Genomic DNA, 18,613 nt, shown 5'->3' on the forward strand with positions numbered 1-18,613 from the left:
CCTGCCCTGCCTGGGATAGGCCGGCGGGCAGGCCCACCTCCTGCAGGAAATCCCACCCTCCAGCCCGGCTGCCGCTGCCCGTTTAAGGTGGACCTGCACCCTTGCAGTGCCCGGCTGCGGTGTGGACGAGCAGGCTCAGCAGGCGGGCAGAGCAGTGCCCAACCCATGGGAGGGTAGGACCTGGGTCATGCTCCGAACCCAACACAGTTAGGGCCAGGAAGTCTCTGTTCCCTCTAACACACCCCCAGGGCCCTCTGCTCAGAAATCAAGACCCATCAGCGTCCTCCCCAGGTGGGAATCCGTGTGAGGGGTCCTCACCCTCCTTGGCCCTGGGCACCTGGTCCTCTATGGCCAGAATCCCTTGCTGCTCAGGGGCCACCTCCCCAGGCCATGCTGCCACAGGCCCTGGGGATCGTAGGCCTGGAAGCCCCTTCCTGCCTGTAGGTGGGCCTTATGAAGGCACCAGTCCCAGCGAGCAGGCTGCCAGCTGTGTGCCATTAGAAAAGACCTGGGGGGGATCCCTGGGTGGCACAGCGGTTTAGCGCCTGCCTTTGGCCCAGGGCGCGATCCTGGAGACCCGGGATCGAATCCCACGTCAGGCTCCCGGTGCATGGAGCCTGCTTCTCCCTCTGCCTGTGTCTCTGCCCCTCTCTCTCTCTCTCTCTCTCTCTCTCTGTGTGACTATCATAAATAAATAAATAAAAATACCTTTTAAAAAAGAAAAAAAAAAGACAAGACAAGACCTGGGGCATTAATACAGCTCCCTGACAGCAAAGATGGTGATGGGCTTTTCCCCATAACACTGCAGTTTTAGCCTCTGCCCTGCGGGGAGCCCACTTCAGGGTCCCCACATAGGGTTAGGGAGCACCCTTGCACTGAGTGGGAGGCTCCGGGCACAAAAGTGAGCCAAGAGCAGACACCTCCCTACTTCTGCCCACAGCGCCCCAGCCCTCCAATAGCCTCAGCGCCTGGAGCTGCAAGGTCCAGGGTCCTCACAAAGACTCCAGCCAAAGCATGCCCCACCCAAGCTTGTTCCTGTCCTTCTGCAACCCAGCCCTGGGACCCCAGGCCTCTGGAAGCCTCTGGATGCAGGCCCACTTGTGAGAGGCTCTTCCCCACAGGCTCCCAACTGGTAGCCCAGGTCCAGTCAGGTCTGACTCCAGGTCGTGCAGAGGCGGCACCAGGACAGCTGAGAGCTGACAGCTGTGGAGTGTGCCAAGCACTGGTCACAGGAAAGGGTGCTTGGAGTCTCCTTGGTGAGGTCCCTGCAGACTCTCTGGGCAGAGGGGAGTCCTGGATGGGGGGAGGGAAGAGGACAGAGACCTAGAGAGGCCTCTGACCTGGGAGTCCTCCCCCTAAGGAGTTATCCCCAGGAAAAGGAAAGCACAGCAGGCTTGCCCAACCTGCAGCCCAGTGGACTTACCTGGAACGGAAAGGTTCATGTCCCTTCTCACTCCTTCCCCAATACCATCAGCACCTCAGTTGTAGCTTGCCATTGCCGCTGTGCCACAGGGAGGAACCCACCTAAGAACACACTGGCTGAGGGGCACGGGAGAGGCCCCGCTGGCATCCCTGCTCATCCCAGTGGGACGGTCAGGACGGCACGCCTCCCTTTCTGCAGCATTGCAGTGTCAGTAATCCACACCTTTACATGCACCCTGTAATGTGGCCTGGTCACAGCACAGCCCTGCTCCCCAGCCGTTCTGAGGGGCCTACCCTGCAAGTCAGGGTATCCCCCCCTGGGGGAAAGGGGAGACACAATTCATCACCCAAGAGGAAGTCAGCCTGGGCTTTTACATCAAGAATTTATCTTGTATGGGAGCCCAAAGCAAAAAAACAGAATGTTCAACAACCATTCTATGCTAAAAGGGGGTGTCCTTCCCTGAAGGATCAAGCCTGGGCCGGCCTTTCATCAGTGCATCTAAAGGAAGCCCATGGGGAAGCAACTGTCCTTTACATCAAAATTCCCCAGAAGATAGGGGAGGTGCACGAGCTTCAATGTACTTTCTTGGTGGGAAGAGCCCCTGTGCCCACTGGGACTTCAAGAGGACCCAGACCTGTGCCTCTAGAGGACTAAGGCTGCCAGGACACAATGCTGGCCAGTGAACTCTTCAGTGTGGCTTTTTAAAAAAAGAGCCGCTTCCTTTGGAAGTACATCCCCCAGAGGGAACAACGACCCAAGGGATGGAACCAGACCCAGGTCCCAGGGTCCAGCACACTGGGAGGTCGGACAGAATAGGGGCTGGCGAGTAAACTGGCCACACTGTAAAGTACCCCCGGCAGGTGTTAATGGCCAGCAGCCGAGCGAGAGGAGTACCCCAACTCCAGGGCCAGGTCATAACTTGCTCGTCCCACTGGAGGGCAGCATGGCCACATTCCACTGCTCCTTTGGCCTCCCAGGACAAGTTACCATGTGTCACCATGCGCCTTGAGAAGCCTGTCGGTGCACCAAAAATGCTTCTCCCCCACTTAGGACAACACTGAGACACAATTTGTTTTACAAGACAAACCTCCAAATGGCGGTAACCCATTTGCGTTCTTGAAAACGTCCCTTTATTTAAAGCTATTGTAGATGGCCACAATTCCACCCAGATGGAGATGCCACGAGTGAGCGGGCAGGAGTTTCTTCTGAGGATGGCAGCAGGGTATCCAAGGAGGGCCGTGGGCCAATCCTGCACTCACACACTGCACCAGACAAGTGTGCTATGGGACCAGCCTTTTCCTCCGCCAGGGCACAGAGCCAGGGTACTCTGATGGGTCTTCCTTTCCCTCCCCCAGAGGCAAAAGCCAAAATGCCTACCTATTCCTGGCCACAAGCACACGTGCCCCACCTCAGACACAGAACGGCGCCAGGGGCCAACCCCCAAGCCCATGGGGGAGGAGCCAGTGGCAGAGGGTGGGACCCGCGCTGCTACCCCCAGGGCCCAGAGCCAGGGGGCGCCCACACTGCTGTTCCCAGGACAGGCGGCGCACACACGGTCCTCCCCTCCGTGCAGGTTTCAAATGTGTCGTTTATTCGCTATTTTTGATGACTATAAATAAGTGTTTCCACTATGGAAAAGAAAGTGAGCACAGTACATTTTCATGACTGGGGAATGGATTTTCTGAAGTCTTCTTCAATAGGGCAAAAACTTAGAAAAAAACAACCTGAATGTTGGAATTCAGTTCTTTATATAAAGTCCCTTGTAAAAACAAAACAGAATAAAAACAAACTGAAAAGAAGGGGCAGGGCAAAATTTAAAAAAGAAAAAAGGAGGAAAAGAACGGAAGGAAGAGAAAACAAGGGGAGGCGGCTTATTGCTCCTCCTCCGCTCCAGCCTTGCTCTCGGCATCTTCTGACTCCTTGCTCTCCTCCTTCACCGAGAGAGCTTCTAGCTTCTCAGTCACCTTTTCGGCATCGTCATTTTTGCCCGACCCTGCTAAGACATAGGGGGACGCAGTAAGAAGACCGAGAAGCAGTGCCCAGCCCAGCCCGCCCACCTCCTGTGGTCCCGGGCAGAGGCCGCAGGACCGGTCACTTCACAGTGTGCCAGCCAAGCCAGCCTCCAGGGTCACACTAACGAGGAAGAGCTCATGCCTGGGACGGCAGTCAGGGAGCTCAGTTATGTCAGGTCACCTGCTACAGCAGCCATCGTTGGGCCCCAAGTGACCAGGTGACTGTGAGGACCTCTTGAGGCCCCTCTGGCCACAGGCTCTAGCCAGCCGGACATCGTGACTCAGCTGCCAGCCTGGGGGCTGTGAGGCCAGGCCGGGGAGCACATGCTTGGGGCCCTGATAGCCAGTTCACTCCCCAAGAGGCACTCTGTGTTCCCAGACGGCTGTATCACCCTTGACAGGACGAGGTGGTCACAGCACCCCGGGATGTTTCTGTGGCAGACGGAAAAAGCACCCGCCTGGGGCTGCAGCCGGATGCAGAGTGAGTCTGCAAGGAAGTCCCCTACCCACGACACCATGTCACCTTTCTTTTCTCTCTCTTCTATCTCTTTCCTGCATTCTTCAAACTTTGTTTTGAATTTCTGTGCATCTGCAGAAAGAAGAGACGAGACTTCCTAAGATCCCTAAACAGTGAACAGGTCCTGGGGGGTATGAAGCATCAAGTCACACACGGCTCATCCCATAGCCAATTCTGACTTAAGGACATAGCCCTGGGCTCACTCTTACCCAGACCAAGCAGTAACTATTCTCCAGTCCCTCCTGAGACTGGTGGCTATATTGGGTTGTCTCCCTCCATCTGACTCCGTGACAATTTGGGCAGAGCAACACACGGTTCTGATGGCCGTGCACAACCATGGGGCAGGGCCCTGCCCAACACTCAACTCTCCACTCATGACAGAGTAGCTCCTAGACAAGGCCCACTGTGCACCTCTGATGATCCAGGGCTGGAAAGACGGCTAAGCCGAGGAGAGGTCAGCCTGGACCCATGCTGCCAGCAGACTCTGGGAAGGGGACGCCTGCCCCAGGTAGACTGGATGCCCAGGGATGGCAGTCAGGGGAAAAGACCTGAGGTTAAAAGTGAAAAGACCCTGCTCGTGGCCTCAGAGCCTGGGTAAGGCCTTGACAACGCACGGCTCAACTGCAGGGCTTATGTCCCTCCTCCGAGGCAGCACAAGACAGCAAGGTGGGACCAGTCCTTACCACACACCTCCCAGGTGCTATCAGTTCTCCCCACAAAGCTATACGGACAGACAGGCAGCTGCAGTCAGACAGTCCCCGGGGCCTGGTGCCCTTCTGCTTACTCTCAGCATTTAGGAACCGGATGGCCAGCAGCTCTGGCTTGGGGCACTCGTCGGCAAAGTCAGCGTGGGTGTTCCAGACCCAGGCACGGTCGCTGCCCGCGTTCGGCTTCAGTTCCATCATCGGTGTGACTGGAAAAGAGCCGTGTGAGGATCCTGTCAACTGCCTCAAGGTCACCCCACCACAAAAGGCCCTGGTTGCCAATGCAAGGTCCTGCTTTGGGGTCCACCAACCAGGCTTAAACAAAGTCCCATGGGATATGGATCTTATTCAAACAAGTTTCTTTGCAAACACCTCATATTCACTTAGAACCAGGACTCTCCTGATCTGGAAACGGGGTGGCCTGCTCCCTGACACAGTAACACCTCAGCAAGGGTCTCTAATTCCATTAGAACAAGGCTCTAACGCCAACAGAGCCACTCACACTTAGCCCTTCCTGTGGAGCACCCATCCTGTGACTGTGTCCACGCTTGGTCGCACCATCTGGCCCAATGGGAGATGGGGGACAAAAACTGTACGCAGGGTGGTTAAGGGGTTGGGGTTGGACCAGGGCAACCACTCTGATGTTGTCCCGGGACCTTGGGGGATGAGGCCCCCAAAAGTGGACACCGTGGGCCTTGCGACATGCTCATACATCATGGAAATCAAAGCTGTGACCTGGAATAAACACAGCCACCCCAGTGTCCTCAGGCTTTGCACAGCCCCAAGGAGGAAAGGGGAGACAGACTGAGTGAAGAACAAGAGCACCCCCAATGCCGCACCCACAGGTGTGCCCCTGCCCAGCCCCAAGCACACAGACCATCTAACCGGGAAGTCACACCATCTCCATGTAGATATCTGGAGAGCCCTTGAGCTGTAGAGAGCTCAGAAGTGCCACTGCCTCCTCCTGCCACTACCCACCTGCTACATCAAGGGTCTATGGTATGTATCGGATCCAGAACTCCCACCTACAATGCGGAAACAACCTAGTGACCTGACGAGGCTCTGAAAGCAGCACAGGGTGTCCGAAGACCCCTGGGGAGAAATTCAAATTGAAATGGAAGTCAAGGGCCAGGGCAGACAGGCAGGGGCGGTGGGGTTCATTAGAGGACATCCAAGCAGCCCAAGCAGCATAAAAGAGGCGCTGGGTGGCTTAGGCTATTAAGCGTCTGCCTGCAGCTCAGGTCATGATCCCAGGGTCCTGGAATCAAGCACCACATCAGGCTCCCTGCTCAGCGGGGACTCCACTTCTCCCTCCCTCTGCCCCTCTGCCCCTCCGCCGCTTGTGCTCTTTCTCTCGAACAAATAAAATATTTATTTAAAAAAAAAAAAAGGGAAGGGCACAAAGGCCCCTCTCCACCATCCCTCGAGTCTCTGTAAACCTGCTCATCCTTCTACATCATCCTCAAGGGCTGTTTTGCTCTGGTTCCCGCCTGGTCACCCTGTATGCCCAAATGAGGGGCCCTGCCCTGCCAGACACGCATTCTCCCCAGTAACGCAGACATGGCACTGAATCAGCAATGGAGCCCAAAACGTGACTGCTTCCAAAGACACAGGGCACTGCAGGACAACCCAGCAGCCAAGTGACTGATATGGCCAGAACTTACTGTCATCTCTTCACAGGCCAGGCCTGGTGTGGCTTTTCCCGGAACCCACCCCCACCATGAGGAGTCCAGGGCTGATGCATCACACCTGTCCAAAGGCCTCAACCTGTCACCACCCCCTACCTGCTCGGTCTCACAGGCACCTAAGGATAAGGTAGCCACCTCCTCCCCTCACCCCTTTTCCCTTCTGTGTCCTCCTCCGGGGACACCCTGCAGGGACAAAACACATCAAAGAGTGGGAAGGTAAGGGCCCCTGGGTGGCTCAGTCGGTTAAGCCTGCCTTCGGGTCCAGGTCCAGGCCTGATGTCAAGCTCCCTGTTCAGTGGAGAGCTGCTTCACCCTCTCCCCCTGCTTGTGTGAGCATGCTCTGTCAAGTAAATGAATAAGAACTTTAAAAACAGAGAGTGGGAAAGCTTCCTATGGGGCATGTCAAATACAGCAACAGCTGTCCTCACACCACCCATTCCTGGGGCAGACCCTCCATGGTCCCGAGCCCACAATGGGGCTGTATCCACCCCACCATGTCCTATCTGCCTGGACTCCACAGCGTGTATGCCTTAAGTTTTTCTGTAGGTCTGCTCTGAGTTCAGAGAGTGTTGGAACACCTCATTTCCCACTTAAAAGTCCTGAACACAATGCGAATACGTGCCCCATGTCACAGTGTGCCCCCAGGCTCCCGTGTGGCACCGAAGGCAGCCTGCCCGAAGACTTGAAGGCGTCCTTATATGGGACGCAGAGTGAAAACTCTCCCCGAAAAGGTCACCTACTGTAGTGGTTGGCGCATATCTTCAGGGTCTTGTCCCTCCTCATAAGGAGACGAATGGTCCCTTTCTCCTTATGCTTCAGAAGCTTGACGTCACCAGTGCCTCGTTCCTTCCATTCTGGGAGATCGTTCTCTGAAGCGAATCGGAATAGCTTTGCCCGCCTTCAAGAAAAGCCATTAAGAGAGAGCTTAGATGTGTACAGAGAGGGGAATACGCAGCCAAATGTTTGCTGGGAAAGAACACTTGTTTTCTGTGCATTGAACAAATGGCTGTTTCTAGCACCTCCATAGACACCCTTTCCTTTCTTGGTACCTCTAGGACTGTTAGTTAAAAAACTACCAAAAGAGCAAGTCAACAACCAATTTCCAGGTTTTACTTGGAATAATCAAAGAGAGAAGAGATTTCCAACAGAAAGACCCAACTTCTCAGCAAAGACACCCCCCTCCCCAAGTACACTAGGCTTGCCTGTGATCACATTGCAGGGCAGCCCCTGGTATCCCATAGGGCACAGGGGTAGCACTGAAAACAGAGAGAGGTCGAGGACCCCTGTCCTCCACAGGGCCAGCCCTTTCCCCTGCTGTTAGATGCCCTCTTTCCTTGGCCCCCCAACACAGAGAGGGGGCTGTAGACCTCTACTCAGGCCACCAAGCTCTGGCCCAACACCCTGCCCTCCTGCCCAGAATAGTACCTGACATTGGGCCCAGCCAAAGCCCTGTCCCACTGGGCAGCAAAGCCCCCGTGGTGAGCCCAACAGTCCTGCCCTTAGGACTTCAGGCTCCATTTCCTTCCCCCTAGGACCCCAGCCTTGCTGGTCCATTTCCTGCACAACACCCTGCTCTCTTTTCCAAACTCAATTCTGTTAAGGGAGATAATTGGCCTCAAAAGGATGCCACCAGAACTTTCACCTGACGCCCAAGGACGCAGACGTAAAGGCCTGACCTGCTGGCCTCACCTCCCTCAGGAAAGGCCTATGTTCAGGACTGCCAGGAGCAGTTCTCAGTCCAGTGTGGGCAGGAGGGCCAGAGCGGGGGGTGAAGTGTGTGTGTTACAGCACCAACAGTAGTCCTCACCCCTGGGAGGGAACAGTCCCTGGCTGTGGCACCATTTCTGGGCAAAGCACACATGTGGAGATCCAGTGTCTTCTGGGACAGACCCACCACTCTCTTGAGATCAAAGGGATATATGTGACTCTCCTTCCCCAGGCCTTTCAGAGTAGTGGGAAGAGGCTGGTCTTCCCAATCTGCCTTCCTTAGAGGGAGGAGTCAGGAAAGCACTCGAACCCTCAATTGGCTTTTTGGATAGAATCTGAAGAGTGGGGGAGCTCCGTAAGCTTGGACAGGAAAAGCACTCCAGCCTACTTCCGTTAACTTGAAACAGAACCTAGCGTTCCTGTGATGCTGAGCACAGGCAACAGGTCAGTCTCGGCAGCGCGCTGATTTTGTCACAGACATCTCAACAAATGGCTGGTGCCAGTGCTACTTAAAAATGACACCTGCCTTTGTAGCTTCTCACTGAAGGCGCCAAAAAACACACGTACAATGATTTTTTAGAAAGTGATTTTGGTAAGTGTAACACCACCCCCTTTCATTTGTAATTCCAAGTGTTATTTTGTGCATTAAAAACACTGATTTGGGAGTTCACAAACTTCAGGATGCCAAAGTCTGTAGCGCAAAAGAAGAAATGATAACAATGGCAGAGACTCCCTGTTCAACCAGATGAAAAGTGCAGTTGGAAACCTCTAAAGGCAGCAAGCCTGTAAGGTGGCAAGGACAGAGGACTGTGGCGATGCCCCTTTGTGGACAGAGCAGCAGGAACAGGACACCAGGGAGCACCTGTGCTCTCCACAGGACTGGCCACCAGAAGAAGGGGTACCAAGTGAAGCGTCGTCCAATAGCTTTTCGATTTCCACACAGGATTAGTTATTGCACAATCCCAACCAAGCCCTTTTCTCAGTCTCAGTCCAATTACAAGCCAGGCCAAGACCCTGATGGCCATAAAAACCATAAAATCAATCTTACACTAAAGATACCAAGGTCTGGAGCAACGTGAGCTTACTTACATCTTAAAAAGCTCTTCTTCATCTTCTTCCAGCGTTTTAATTTCTTGCTCAGGAAGAGAAACTATAGGTTCGAACTGGGGGTCGTGGTTGGACTCATCTGCATTCTCAGTGGAGGTGTCATGGTCCTCATGGGTGTCCTGTGGAGGGAGGTGCAGAGAAGTGACTCTGCTGGCTCTGGAGCCTGGCCCCCACCCAGAGCTCAGCTGTGCCTGCAGTGGGCAATCCCTCCTAGTGAATGGCCTCATCCCAGAGCAAGAGGTTAAGCCCAGTCTTTCACACAAGGCTGGCACCCCCATTCAAGAGTGCAGGAAGATGCTGAACTTCCATGCCCTCCGCAGAGGCATCAGGCACGTGTGTGCAGTGTGGCTGGGGCCCCTCAAGGTGGGCGGCCTACTGGCCAGACCACTGCCTCATCACTTCGCACCTGTCAAATCTGGATAAGGACAGCGCTAGGTGAAGATTAAAAGGCACAATGGTGGAAGAGAGCCTCATGGAGCCTGTCACCCTTCACCAACGTTTACTGGTTGAAAAAAAAAAAAAAAAAAAACAACCCTGTACTCTTGTTTAGCAGAAGGGGGTGAAAGTGGCTACCAACTCCTAGAGCTTACATGAAATGCACGTCCTGCCGGCAGTTTTATCTTACATCCCAAAGTTGATGCGTCGACAGAAATCATACAAATAGAAAACTACAGGCCACAGAAGAGCCTGTTTTAGGTTCAAGTCTCACAAAACACGTGGCTTGGTGATCTGCAGTCCGTAAGAACCCGGGAGCTTTACTACCCGTCCGGGCCGGAACATCAAATACGAAAAGCTGCCTTTCGCGGTCGGTCAGCTCGCCCGGACAGAGGCCCGCGGTCCCCGGAGCAGCCGCCGCCCCGGGTCGCACGGCCAGGCCCGTCCACCCGGCTGGAACCAGACCTTCCGCCTCCGCGGCCTGCGGCCGTTCAGGCCGTGAGCACAGAATGAATGAAGTGCTGCGCAGGCGGCGGCGGGAGGGACGCTCGGTTCCGGTGGGAAGCCTGCAAGTGGGCCGAGCCGCGGAAGCCGGGCCCCCGCCTGGGTCTCAGGCGAGCAGCAGAGCGAGCGGAGACCACGGAGCCTGGGCGGCGGGCCGCCCCCCGCCCCGATGGAGCGCCCTGGCCCCGGCGGGGCCCGCCCCAAGGTCACGCGGGCGCCCGGCAGCCCCCAAGCCCGCGCCCCCAGGCCCCGCGGGCCCTAGGCCGCGCTCCCCGAAGCTCCGACCACGCGCCGCCGAGGCTCCGCAAGGCACGGAGCCCGCAAGCCGGCGGGGGTTGGCGGCGGCGGCGCGGGCCGCCCACGTGGCCGCCGGTAGCGGCCTCGGCCTCCCGGCCCCCACCCGGTCCCCGCCCGAGCCCGGCCGCACCTTGGCGGCCGCCATGGGGGCGCGGCGGCGGCGGCGGCGGCGGCTCGGCTGGCTCGGTCGTCGCTGGCTCCGAGGCCTCTCGGCGGCTGGTCGTAGCTCCTTCCCTCCGCGTCTGGCGCCGGCGCCTCCCGCCCTCCCGCTCTTCCCTCCGCCCCGCGACCCGAACCCCGACCCCTGACCTCGGCGGCGGGAAACGCGACGCGATTCAAAACCAGCGCAGCTTTATTGGCTCACACGGCGGACAGTCTCATTGTCCTGCCCGCCCCGCGCTTCCCGCCAAAACGCCCCCGGCGCATGCCCGGCCAGCCCGGCAGCCAGGGGACGTGCACTCCCGGCGGCCCTCGCGCGCACTTCCGCCCCGCGGTGGCGCGCGCCCCTCGGGCTCGCTAAGGGGCAGGGGATCCGAGCTGGCGCGTGGCGATGACATCACCGGAAGTCGAGATGATAGAGACGCGCGGCCTCGGAGGCACGCGCTGGCTCACGGGAAAGCGGCCAACCAGGCGAGCGGCCGGCACGGGCCCCTGGCGGGCGGGCGGCGTACCCCACGTCGGGGACGCGAACCCGAGCGGCGAGGGTTCGAGTCCCGCCCCCGCCCTGGGCGGAGCCGGGAAGCGGCCTCGCGGCGTTGCGGCCGCCCTCCGAGCGTCTGCCTCCCTTCTGCCAGGCCCAGGGCCCGGAGGCGGAGGTGGCCCTCGCGGGGGCCCCGGGCGGGACGCGGATGGACCAGACGGTGAGTGACGAGCTCGACGACCAGGTAAAGTGAAAGGAGATCGTGATGGGAGGCCGGGCGGGGGGCGGGGGGACGGGAAGCCGCTAGGAGAAAACGTGGGACGGGGGCAAGTTGGGAGCCGGGCGGAGGGGCGAGCCCGGGCGCCGGGTGCCTTAACGAAGGGCTCGTGGGCGGCGCCCAGGCCCTGGGGCCAGTCCTCACTCCTAGGCCCGTCTGCCCCTGCACAGCGCCCTGTGCCCGTGGACGGCTGCGGCCCGGACGGCGGCGGTGCCCGGGGCAGCCCTGCGGCCCCGGCCCCCCGGGAGGAAGCGCAGGAGCAGGAAGGGGCGCCCGGGGCGGCCGCAGAGGCCGCGCCTCTGCCCGGCCTCTACAGCTACATCAGGGACGACTTGTTCACCTCGGAGATCTTCAAGTTGGAGCTGCAGAACGTGCCCCGCCACGCCAGCTTCAGTGACGTCCGGCGCTTTCTGGGCCGCTTCGGTCTGCAGCCTCATAAGACCAAACTCTTTGGGCAGCCTCCCTGCGCCTTTGTGACCTTCCGCAGCGCCGCTGAGCGGGACAAGGCCTTGCGTGTGCTGCACGGTGCCCTCTGGAAGGGCCGCCCACTCAGCGTGCGCCCTGCCAGGCCCAAGGCGGATCCCATGGCCAGGAAAAGGCGGCGCGAGGATGAGGGTGAGCCCACAGCCACCTGCATCGCAGATGTAGTGACCCCTCTTTGGACCGTGCCCTATGCTGAGCAGCTCGAGCGGAAGCGGCTAGAGTGCGAGCAGGTGTTACAGAAGCTTGCCAAGTGAGTGTGGGTGCAGATCACCCGGTGGCCCCGAAACTCTGGTCCGCTGCATGCTCGTCCAGCCCCCACCGTGCACCGTGCAGACATCCTCACGGCTGCACAGTCTCATGGGCAGTAAGCCAGGAAGCCCCGTGTATAATCAGGGGGGCTGGTGAGGTCCCGAGGGTGGAGCCCAGACACCTGGGCATTTGGAGAATGGCTGGGGGTGGTGGTGGGGGGCGGGCAGCTGGCTGAGTCCAACCTTGGCCTCACCTCGTCCTGTAGGGAAATTGGGAGCACCAACCGCGCCCTGTTGCCCTGGCTGCTCTCACAGAGGCACAAGCACAACAAGGCCTGCTGCCCACTGGAAGGGGTTAGGCCATCACCCCAGCAGGTCAGGCCCGGCTGCTGCAACCAAAAATCCACCTCGTGTTCTAAGAGGAGCTCTTCTCTCTTACCTCTACCATAGCTTTCCCTGTTTTCTGTCTCTTTCTGGTGTTCGTCACGTGACTTACTTGTTGTCAGCCCCATCCTCTGAACTGCCAGGCCCCGTGGGGAAACTGGTGCCTCTCGCTCACCACCATCTCTCACTTGATGAGCTCTTTTGGCCGCTCACAAGTGCTGGACGGCCAGAGTAAGGTCAGGCATGTCTCTCTGCCTCCCTCCACCCTCCCTGCAGACCGAGTATCGTAATAAGTGTGAGTTTCTGGTCGGCGTCGGGGTGGACGGGGAGGACAACACAGTCGGCTGTCGGCTTGGCAAGTATAAGGGTGGGACATGTGCTGTGGCCGCCCCCTTTGACACCGTGCACATCCCTGGAGCCACCAAGCAAGTGGTGAAGGCCTTCCAGGAATTCATCCGGTGAGGGCTTATGGCTGGGCTGGGGGCCCAGAAGTTCTGAGGTGGGAGCAGAGGATCTGCCTGGGGGGTCCTGGGATTGTGATCTGGCGGGTACGGCTGGGAAAGTGGGGAGCCGCTCACTCAGTCCTGGTTGGCTGATGCTGAGGGACTCGGCCACTCATGGCTCCCACAGGTCCACTCCATACTCCGCGTACAACCCAGAGACGTACTCAGGCCACTGGAAGCAGCTGACTGTGCGCACCAGCCGCCGTGGCCAAGCCATGGCCATTGTCTACTTCCACCCCCAGGTCTCAGGAGGGGTGCCTGCTGGGGGAGGGTGTCTGGGCCACGGTGAGCTGTGACACAGCCTTACAGGGCATTTTCTGCTGCTTACCCAGAAACTGGGCCCTGAGGAACTGGCCGGGCTGAAGGCCTCCTTGGCGCAGCACTTCATGGCGGGGCCAGGCAAGGCCACTGGGGTGACCTGCCTCTACTTTGTAGAGGAGGGACAGCGGTGAGGAGCCTGGGTAGGGGTGGGGCGGGTCCCTGCAAGGGCTGGTGACACTGACGGACTTACTCTGCCACCCAACAGAAAGACGCCCAGCCAGGAGGGCCTGCCCCTAGAGCACGTGGCTGGAGACCGGTGCATCCATGAGGACCTGCTGGGGTTGACCTTCCGGATCTCTCCTCACGCTTTCTTCCAGGTAGCCCCAAATCTCGGGGGATCGTGACACATGGAGGCCTCACACGATGTCAGGATGTCAGTGATGAATGGGGATAGGGGGCTAGGGCAGTGACAGCAGGTTAGCCTAGGGAGACTTGGGGAGAATGTCAAGGCAGGGGAGCCACAAGGATCATAAGGTAGAAAAACAGTTATTTGCTGTTAGGTTGACAACCCTCTTGGAGGGACCTATGTGGGGTATAGAAAGGAGTTGGGATGATGCTAGGGCTCTGGCACCCAGAAAAGAGGTAAGGTATCAGCACAGTCTCGTGGTCAGTAAGCCAGGAAGTTACTTTTAAACTTTGAGTATCAGCATCAAGTTACTTTTAAAGCCAGGAGACTAGGTGAGGTTGCCAGCATGATGGGATTGAGGGTCAGTCCAAGGACTGGGCCTCGGGCAAACAGCTAGATGTGCGGGAGGGATCGGGACCCCTGGGAAGAGGACCAGTGGGCCGGGGATGGGAGCCGGGGGCTGTACAGGAGGGCATGCTGCCTGGGTGGGGAGCTGCCCTGCCCTCCTTGACACTGCCTGCCCGCCCTGCAGGTAAACACCCTGGCGGCCGAGGTGCTCTACACGGTCATCCAGGACTGGGCCCAGCTGGACACAGGGAGCACGGTGCTGGACGTGTGTTGCGGCACTGGCACCATCGGCCTGGCACTGGCCCCCGTGAGTGGCCCCTGCCCCACCCCACCCATGTTGTCACCTGCCCTGTGACCCCCAGTGACCTCCAGCCCTTCCAGATCTTTGTTACTCCCAATGCCTTCTGTTGTACCACGGTCTTAAAAGCCTGTGTGATGAGGCAGGGTGCCACAAGTATGTCCTTTCTTGGTTTCAGAGGGTGAAGAGAGTTGTGGGGATCGAGCTGTGCCAGGAAGCCGTGGAAGATGCCCGGGTGAACGCCCGAGATAATGGTGAAAGCCAGCCCTCCACACAGCGGGCGGGCAGCAGATGTTCCTGCCTGGGACCTGGGACTCACCGGGTGGTTCTTAGGGCCCGTGATGGGGTGAGGGCAGAGGGTGCAGGAGGGCACCCACTGTGTGTCCATGACACCAGAGCTGAGCAAGGATGAACAGGTTCCTTAGGCGGCTTTTTGTAAAACGCACCTCTGGCCAGGCAAGCTTTGTGGGGGGAAGGCGTCCTGGGTCCCCTGTGACAGGACTATGGTGTCTTGTACAGAGTTGAGCAACGTGGAGTTCCACTGTGGGAGAGCTGAGGACCTGGTGCCCGCTTTGGTGAGCAGACTGGCCTCCCAGCAGCTCGTTGCCATCCTGGACCCGCCCCGTGCTGGCCTGCGTAAGTGGCCTCCATCGGAGCCTTATGGGGAAGAGGGGGGCAGGTATGTCTGGGTGGCACACCAGGCCACGCAGCCTTGGGCCTGAGACCCATCCCGTTTGGACTTCCTCAGATTCTAAAGTGATCCTGGCCGTCCGAAGAGCGGAGAACCTCAAGCGGCTCCTGTATGTCTCTTGCAATCCCCGAGCGGCCATGGGCAACTTTGTAGAGTGAGTGTGAGGTGGGGGGCCTGGGGTGGCCCTGGGACCTGCTGGATCCATGTGGCTGACCGTGACCCTCCTCTCTCACCACAGCCTTTGCCGGGCCCCATCTAACCGGGTGAAGGGTGTTCCCTTCCGGCCGGTCAAGGCTGTGGCTGTGGACCTGTTCCCGCAGACCCCACATTGTGAGATGCTCATCCTGTTTGAGAGGGTGGAGCACCCCAATGGCACAGGTGCCCTGGCACTCCAGGACTCTCCAGCCCAGCCCCCACCGGGGCCCCCAGAGGACACTGTGCAGGAGGAAAGCAGGGCTGCTGCCTCTTGCTAGGTCCCTGGCTAGAAACCCTTTCAGAACGGGGCCATCTGTATCACTGGAGTGGGAGCCAAGGGGTTCTTCAAGTCCTTGCCTTGCCTCAGGACGCTCGGGCAGCAACAAGAGAACACAAAACCTGGCTGACCCACTCAGGGTCCATCTGGAGCCTGTTCCCTCCAACCACCACCAGGTTCCTTTTGGGTTAACTGGGGTACAGAGCGAGAATAAACAATTGCTGAACCGTTGCTGTTATTGTGATGAGAGCTTCAGAGTTCCAGCATGTGGGTTCCCTCCTGCCCCCCACTGCAGGTGTCGGGGACAAGGCTCTCAAAGCACCTGGAGCAGCCCAAGTCTGGGCCCCCACCTCCCACTAGCCCACTACCAGCCTCTGGCACAGCTGCAGGTCACAGCAGTGTGCCCACAGCAACAGGGAGGCAGAGATGTGGATCTCATGGGCCAGGGCCAGCTGTACAGGTGGGCTGGAGCAATGGCAGGGGTAGGGCCCCATGGTCTGTCCCAAGTTCCCTGCACCCCGAGGGAGGCCACTGGAGCTGGGCCAGGGGGAACAGGACAGACACTGCCCAGCTGCTGCAGGAGCACTGTGTCCAGGCAAATGCCTCAGCTCTGCAGGGCAGACCGGAGGAGGTAGTTCTGGCCAGCAGAGGATCTAGAAGCCCCAGAGCCTCACATGGTTATGAGAAAGAAACACCAGTCATTCCCTTTTGGGACAGTTTTGCTTTATGCATTCAGACAATCAAGGCTCACCCTTACAGCCATAGTTTAGCCACCACCTGGAAGGTACACGATGGCCAGTGGCGAGGTGGGTGGCATCAGTACAGGCTCTCCCTGCCCTCTGCCCCCACAGCATGGCTGTGTGCACACAACACTCGTACCCACACAGGTGGGGGGGGGGGTACAAAGGAAGGACAGGGGAAGGCTGCAGCAGGGCTTGCTGCCTCTAGCTAACACGTGTGCATGAAGCTTTGGTTCACAATGGCGCATCTGGCTGTTGTGAGGGCAAACAGTCACAGTCAAATGATTATTCACAGCTGCAGACAGGAAGCAAGACAGAAGCAAGTGTCTAATTACAGCAACTTGATTTGAGGGTTTTATAAAGGTCAACACAGAAGCCAACCTCAGTCACATCGGTGGTAAGGGAGGGATACACTGTGGGTGGCACACAAGACTGACGGCCTGTCTTCCTGAAAACAAATGCCATCAACACCAACCATGGGGGACGTGATGGACAATAGGCACACCCATGGGATGGGACCCTGCAGCCCACTGTGCACCAGGAGTGCACGGCACCCTGAACAGGCCCTCCAGACAGGGAGGGGATGGCTACCGTAACTACCTTGCACGTGCAGACAACCTGGGGCCCCAAGGCAGGGGCACACCTACCCAACACCTGTCCACAGGAGCCACTGGGAGAGCACAGCCTGCTGGTCAGATCAGGTGGCCATGAGGCCTAGCTGCACAGGGCAGCTGCCCTTGAAATCCAGTGAAGCCATCATCACAGGGAAGCCCGCTGCCCTCCGTGTGCTTGTGCCAGCTCTGGAGAGGAGCGCCACTGTGATCACGGATGGATTGCACGGGGGGTCCTTGTTTCTTCTAAAATCCTCGTGCTAAAAGCTTAACTTTTTATATCTGCTACGTGATTCCAAATCTACCTTCTACTCTCACTGTAAAAGTTTCTTCTCAAATGCTAAAATATCATAAAAGCTTTAAAAATTGATGGGTGGACAGATGGACTTGACTGTGCAAAAATCTTGAGTAAAAAGTTGCCAGAGGCCAGTGAGGGTGAGGGGCCTCCGTGTCTAAGAAGACGTGTTTTTAGGACATTAAGACTTACTCAGAAAAAATGGACCACATGCCAGCCCAGGGCCAGGGCCGGCAGCCAGGCGGGGACCTGCAGACTTCATACACTGGCAACATGTTTCAAGGATGGAAAAGAATCACCTTGAGGGCTCGCCTATAGTCTGAAAAATAATTGATTCTAAAATTGTGTTTATTTTAAGCCAAAAAGGTCTAAATTACTCCTTCCTGTTATAACCTTTTCAGAGAAAAATGGAAAACACAGGAGGTAGGGAAGGGGAGGGGATGCCAGACCACTGCGGTGGCCGGCGGGGGCCCTGGGCACAGGTGGGCGCCACAGGGCTTGGCCACCGCCTTCTCAGTCTGTCGCTTCTTGTCTGTGCAGGTAACATACTGACACTCATGGAAACCTTCATAAACTAGTCTGCAGCAAGTCCACAGAGGCAGAGATCATCCACAGCCATGCCAAGCTCCTGGCTTCCACCTGTGTGGGCAAGCGGAGTCCGTCCTTGAACACGTCCACTCAGACCTGTGGGCAGCCCCCAAAGAAGAGCTGCATGGCCCTGCTGTCCCCGCGCACAGAGCCCCACCCCTCTGGCCTGGGCCTCGGATGCCTGGCTGCAGGGGGGGAACTCCGATCAGAGGCCTGAGGCTGCAGAGTGAGCGGCGCGTGGTGTCCCCGGCGGCAGAGCTGCCAGTCCCCGCGCCTGGCCCTGCCGCCTCCCTCACACGTCCACAGTGCACAGGGGTTCGCCGCCAGGCTGCGCAGATGCCACAATAGACATCTTGGGCTTCTTCCGGGTTTCCTCCTGGAAGAACAACAAAGGTCAGGGATGCCAACAATGTGGAACACGTGATCCAGCCCAACCTCAGGCAAGAGGCTCCCGAGGCAGGGGGTAGAGGTGGGGGACGGGGAGTTCAGCGCCCTGGTGCCAGGTAGCCTCTGAAGCAGGAGGGCACCACGGCTCTGCAGTGCCAGGTGGAGGGAGGGGAGGCCTGAGGAGTGGGCCGGATGGGGTTGCTGGCTGGGTCTCCCTGGATGAAGTCTCAGAGGACTGCTTCCCTGGGAATCAGAACACACACCCAGAAGTAAAAGGCCAAGGAAGTTACAGCCACTGGGAACAAGCCACATGGTGGGTCTCTCCCCACTCCAACTCAAGGGCAAGAGTGTGGCATCTTCTGGGCCAGACAGACCAAACAGACAGCAGATACCCCTTTCTCAGGGTTTTACACAGGCCCTGGCAAATCCTACAGCTTAAAGAGATCCTAGCCTCCAACCACCCAGGCTGGTGGCATTAGGAAGATTCACCAGGACGGAGCCTTACCTGGGTTCAACTGTTCTGTGAAACATGCTCCTTCCTCCCAGAAATCCCAAGAACCCAAGGGAGAGGTCCAGGATGGCAATCT

At 58.1% G+C, this 18,613-nt stretch overlaps 3 protein-coding genes and 1 non-coding gene across 7 annotated transcripts in view; 1 reads left to right on the top strand and 3 right to left on the bottom strand.

The window, feature by feature from the left end:
- Window positions 1-2,993: 2,993 nt before the first annotated feature.
- RANBP1 (RAN binding protein 1) lies at window positions 2,994-10,841 on the bottom strand. The gene is made up of 6 exons (XM_041728583.1): window positions 10,525-10,841; window positions 9,141-9,277; window positions 7,085-7,242; window positions 4,737-4,865; window positions 3,959-4,024; window positions 2,994-3,416 (listed from the first exon to the last, which is right to left on the bottom strand). The coding sequence occupies exons 1-6, from the start codon at window positions 10,537-10,539 to the stop codon at window positions 3,295-3,297; spliced, it is 627 nt and encodes a 208-aa protein (XP_041584517.1). The 5' UTR covers window positions 10,540-10,841; the 3' UTR covers window positions 2,994-3,294.
- On the bottom strand, window positions 3,801-3,926 carry LOC121475892. Its single transcript, XR_005983841.1, has one exon. It is a non-coding gene; the product is annotated as a small nucleolar RNA SNORA77 (small nucleolar RNA).
- Window positions 10,842-10,974: 133 nt separating the features above from the next.
- Window positions 10,975-17,918, top strand: TRMT2A (tRNA methyltransferase 2 homolog A). Of its 3 annotated transcripts, none has more exons than XM_041728582.1 (12): window positions 10,975-11,278; window positions 11,482-12,044; window positions 12,309-12,417; window positions 12,703-12,884; window positions 13,057-13,171; window positions 13,262-13,377; window positions 13,456-13,567; window positions 14,129-14,251; window positions 14,421-14,496; window positions 14,762-14,878; window positions 14,991-15,087; window positions 15,172-15,636. In XM_041728582.1, the coding sequence occupies exons 1-12, from the start codon at window positions 11,243-11,245 to the stop codon at window positions 15,404-15,406; spliced, it is 1,881 nt and encodes a 626-aa protein (XP_041584516.1). In that variant the 5' UTR covers window positions 10,975-11,242; the 3' UTR covers window positions 15,407-15,636. The 3 variants fall into 3 exon arrangements, with proteins under 3 accessions (XP_041584516.1, XP_041584515.1, XP_041584514.1); XM_041728581.1 differs by lacking the exon at window positions 15,172-15,636 and adding an exon at window positions 17,592-17,918 and having other exon boundaries at window positions 10,982-11,278; XM_041728580.1 differs by having other exon boundaries at window positions 10,983-11,254.
- The window catches only part of DGCR8 (DGCR8 microprocessor complex subunit), a 36,624-nt gene continuing 34,117 nt past the window's right edge, over window positions 16,107-18,613 (bottom strand). For both annotated transcript variants that reach the window (XM_041728579.1, XM_041728578.1), the window contains one exon: window positions 16,107-18,015. In XM_041728579.1, coding sequence (XP_041584513.1) covers window positions 17,932-18,015 — 84 coding nt within the window. In that variant the 3' untranslated portion in view covers window positions 16,107-17,931. The remainder of the gene's footprint in view (window positions 18,016-18,613) is intronic.

The sequence above is a fragment of the Vulpes lagopus genome, chromosome 14 (genome assembly GCF_018345385.1).
Source record: "Vulpes lagopus strain Blue_001 chromosome 14, ASM1834538v1, whole genome shotgun sequence".
Lineage (NCBI taxonomy): Eukaryota > Metazoa > Chordata > Mammalia > Carnivora > Canidae > Vulpes > Vulpes lagopus.

Coding starts and splice junctions, on each gene's coding strand:
- RANBP1 (XM_041728583.1), bottom strand. Junction 7,243..9,140: donor GAAGAAGAGCTTTTTAAGAT/GTAAGTAAGCTC, acceptor CTTTTCTTGAAG/GCGGGCAAAGCTATTCCGAT. Junction 4,866..7,084: donor GATATGCGCCAACCACTACA/GTAGGTGACCTT, acceptor GCTCTTTTCCAG/TCACACCGATGATGGAACTG.
- TRMT2A (XM_041728582.1), top strand. CDS start 11,243: ATGGACCAGACGGTGAGTGACGAGCTCGACGACCAG. Junction 12,045..12,308: donor GTGTTACAGAAGCTTGCCAA/GTGAGTGTGGGT, acceptor CTCGTCCTGTAG/GGAAATTGGGAGCACCAACC. Junction 14,497..14,761: donor GGTGAACGCCCGAGATAATG/GTGAAAGCCAGC, acceptor TGTCTTGTACAG/AGTTGAGCAACGTGGAGTTC.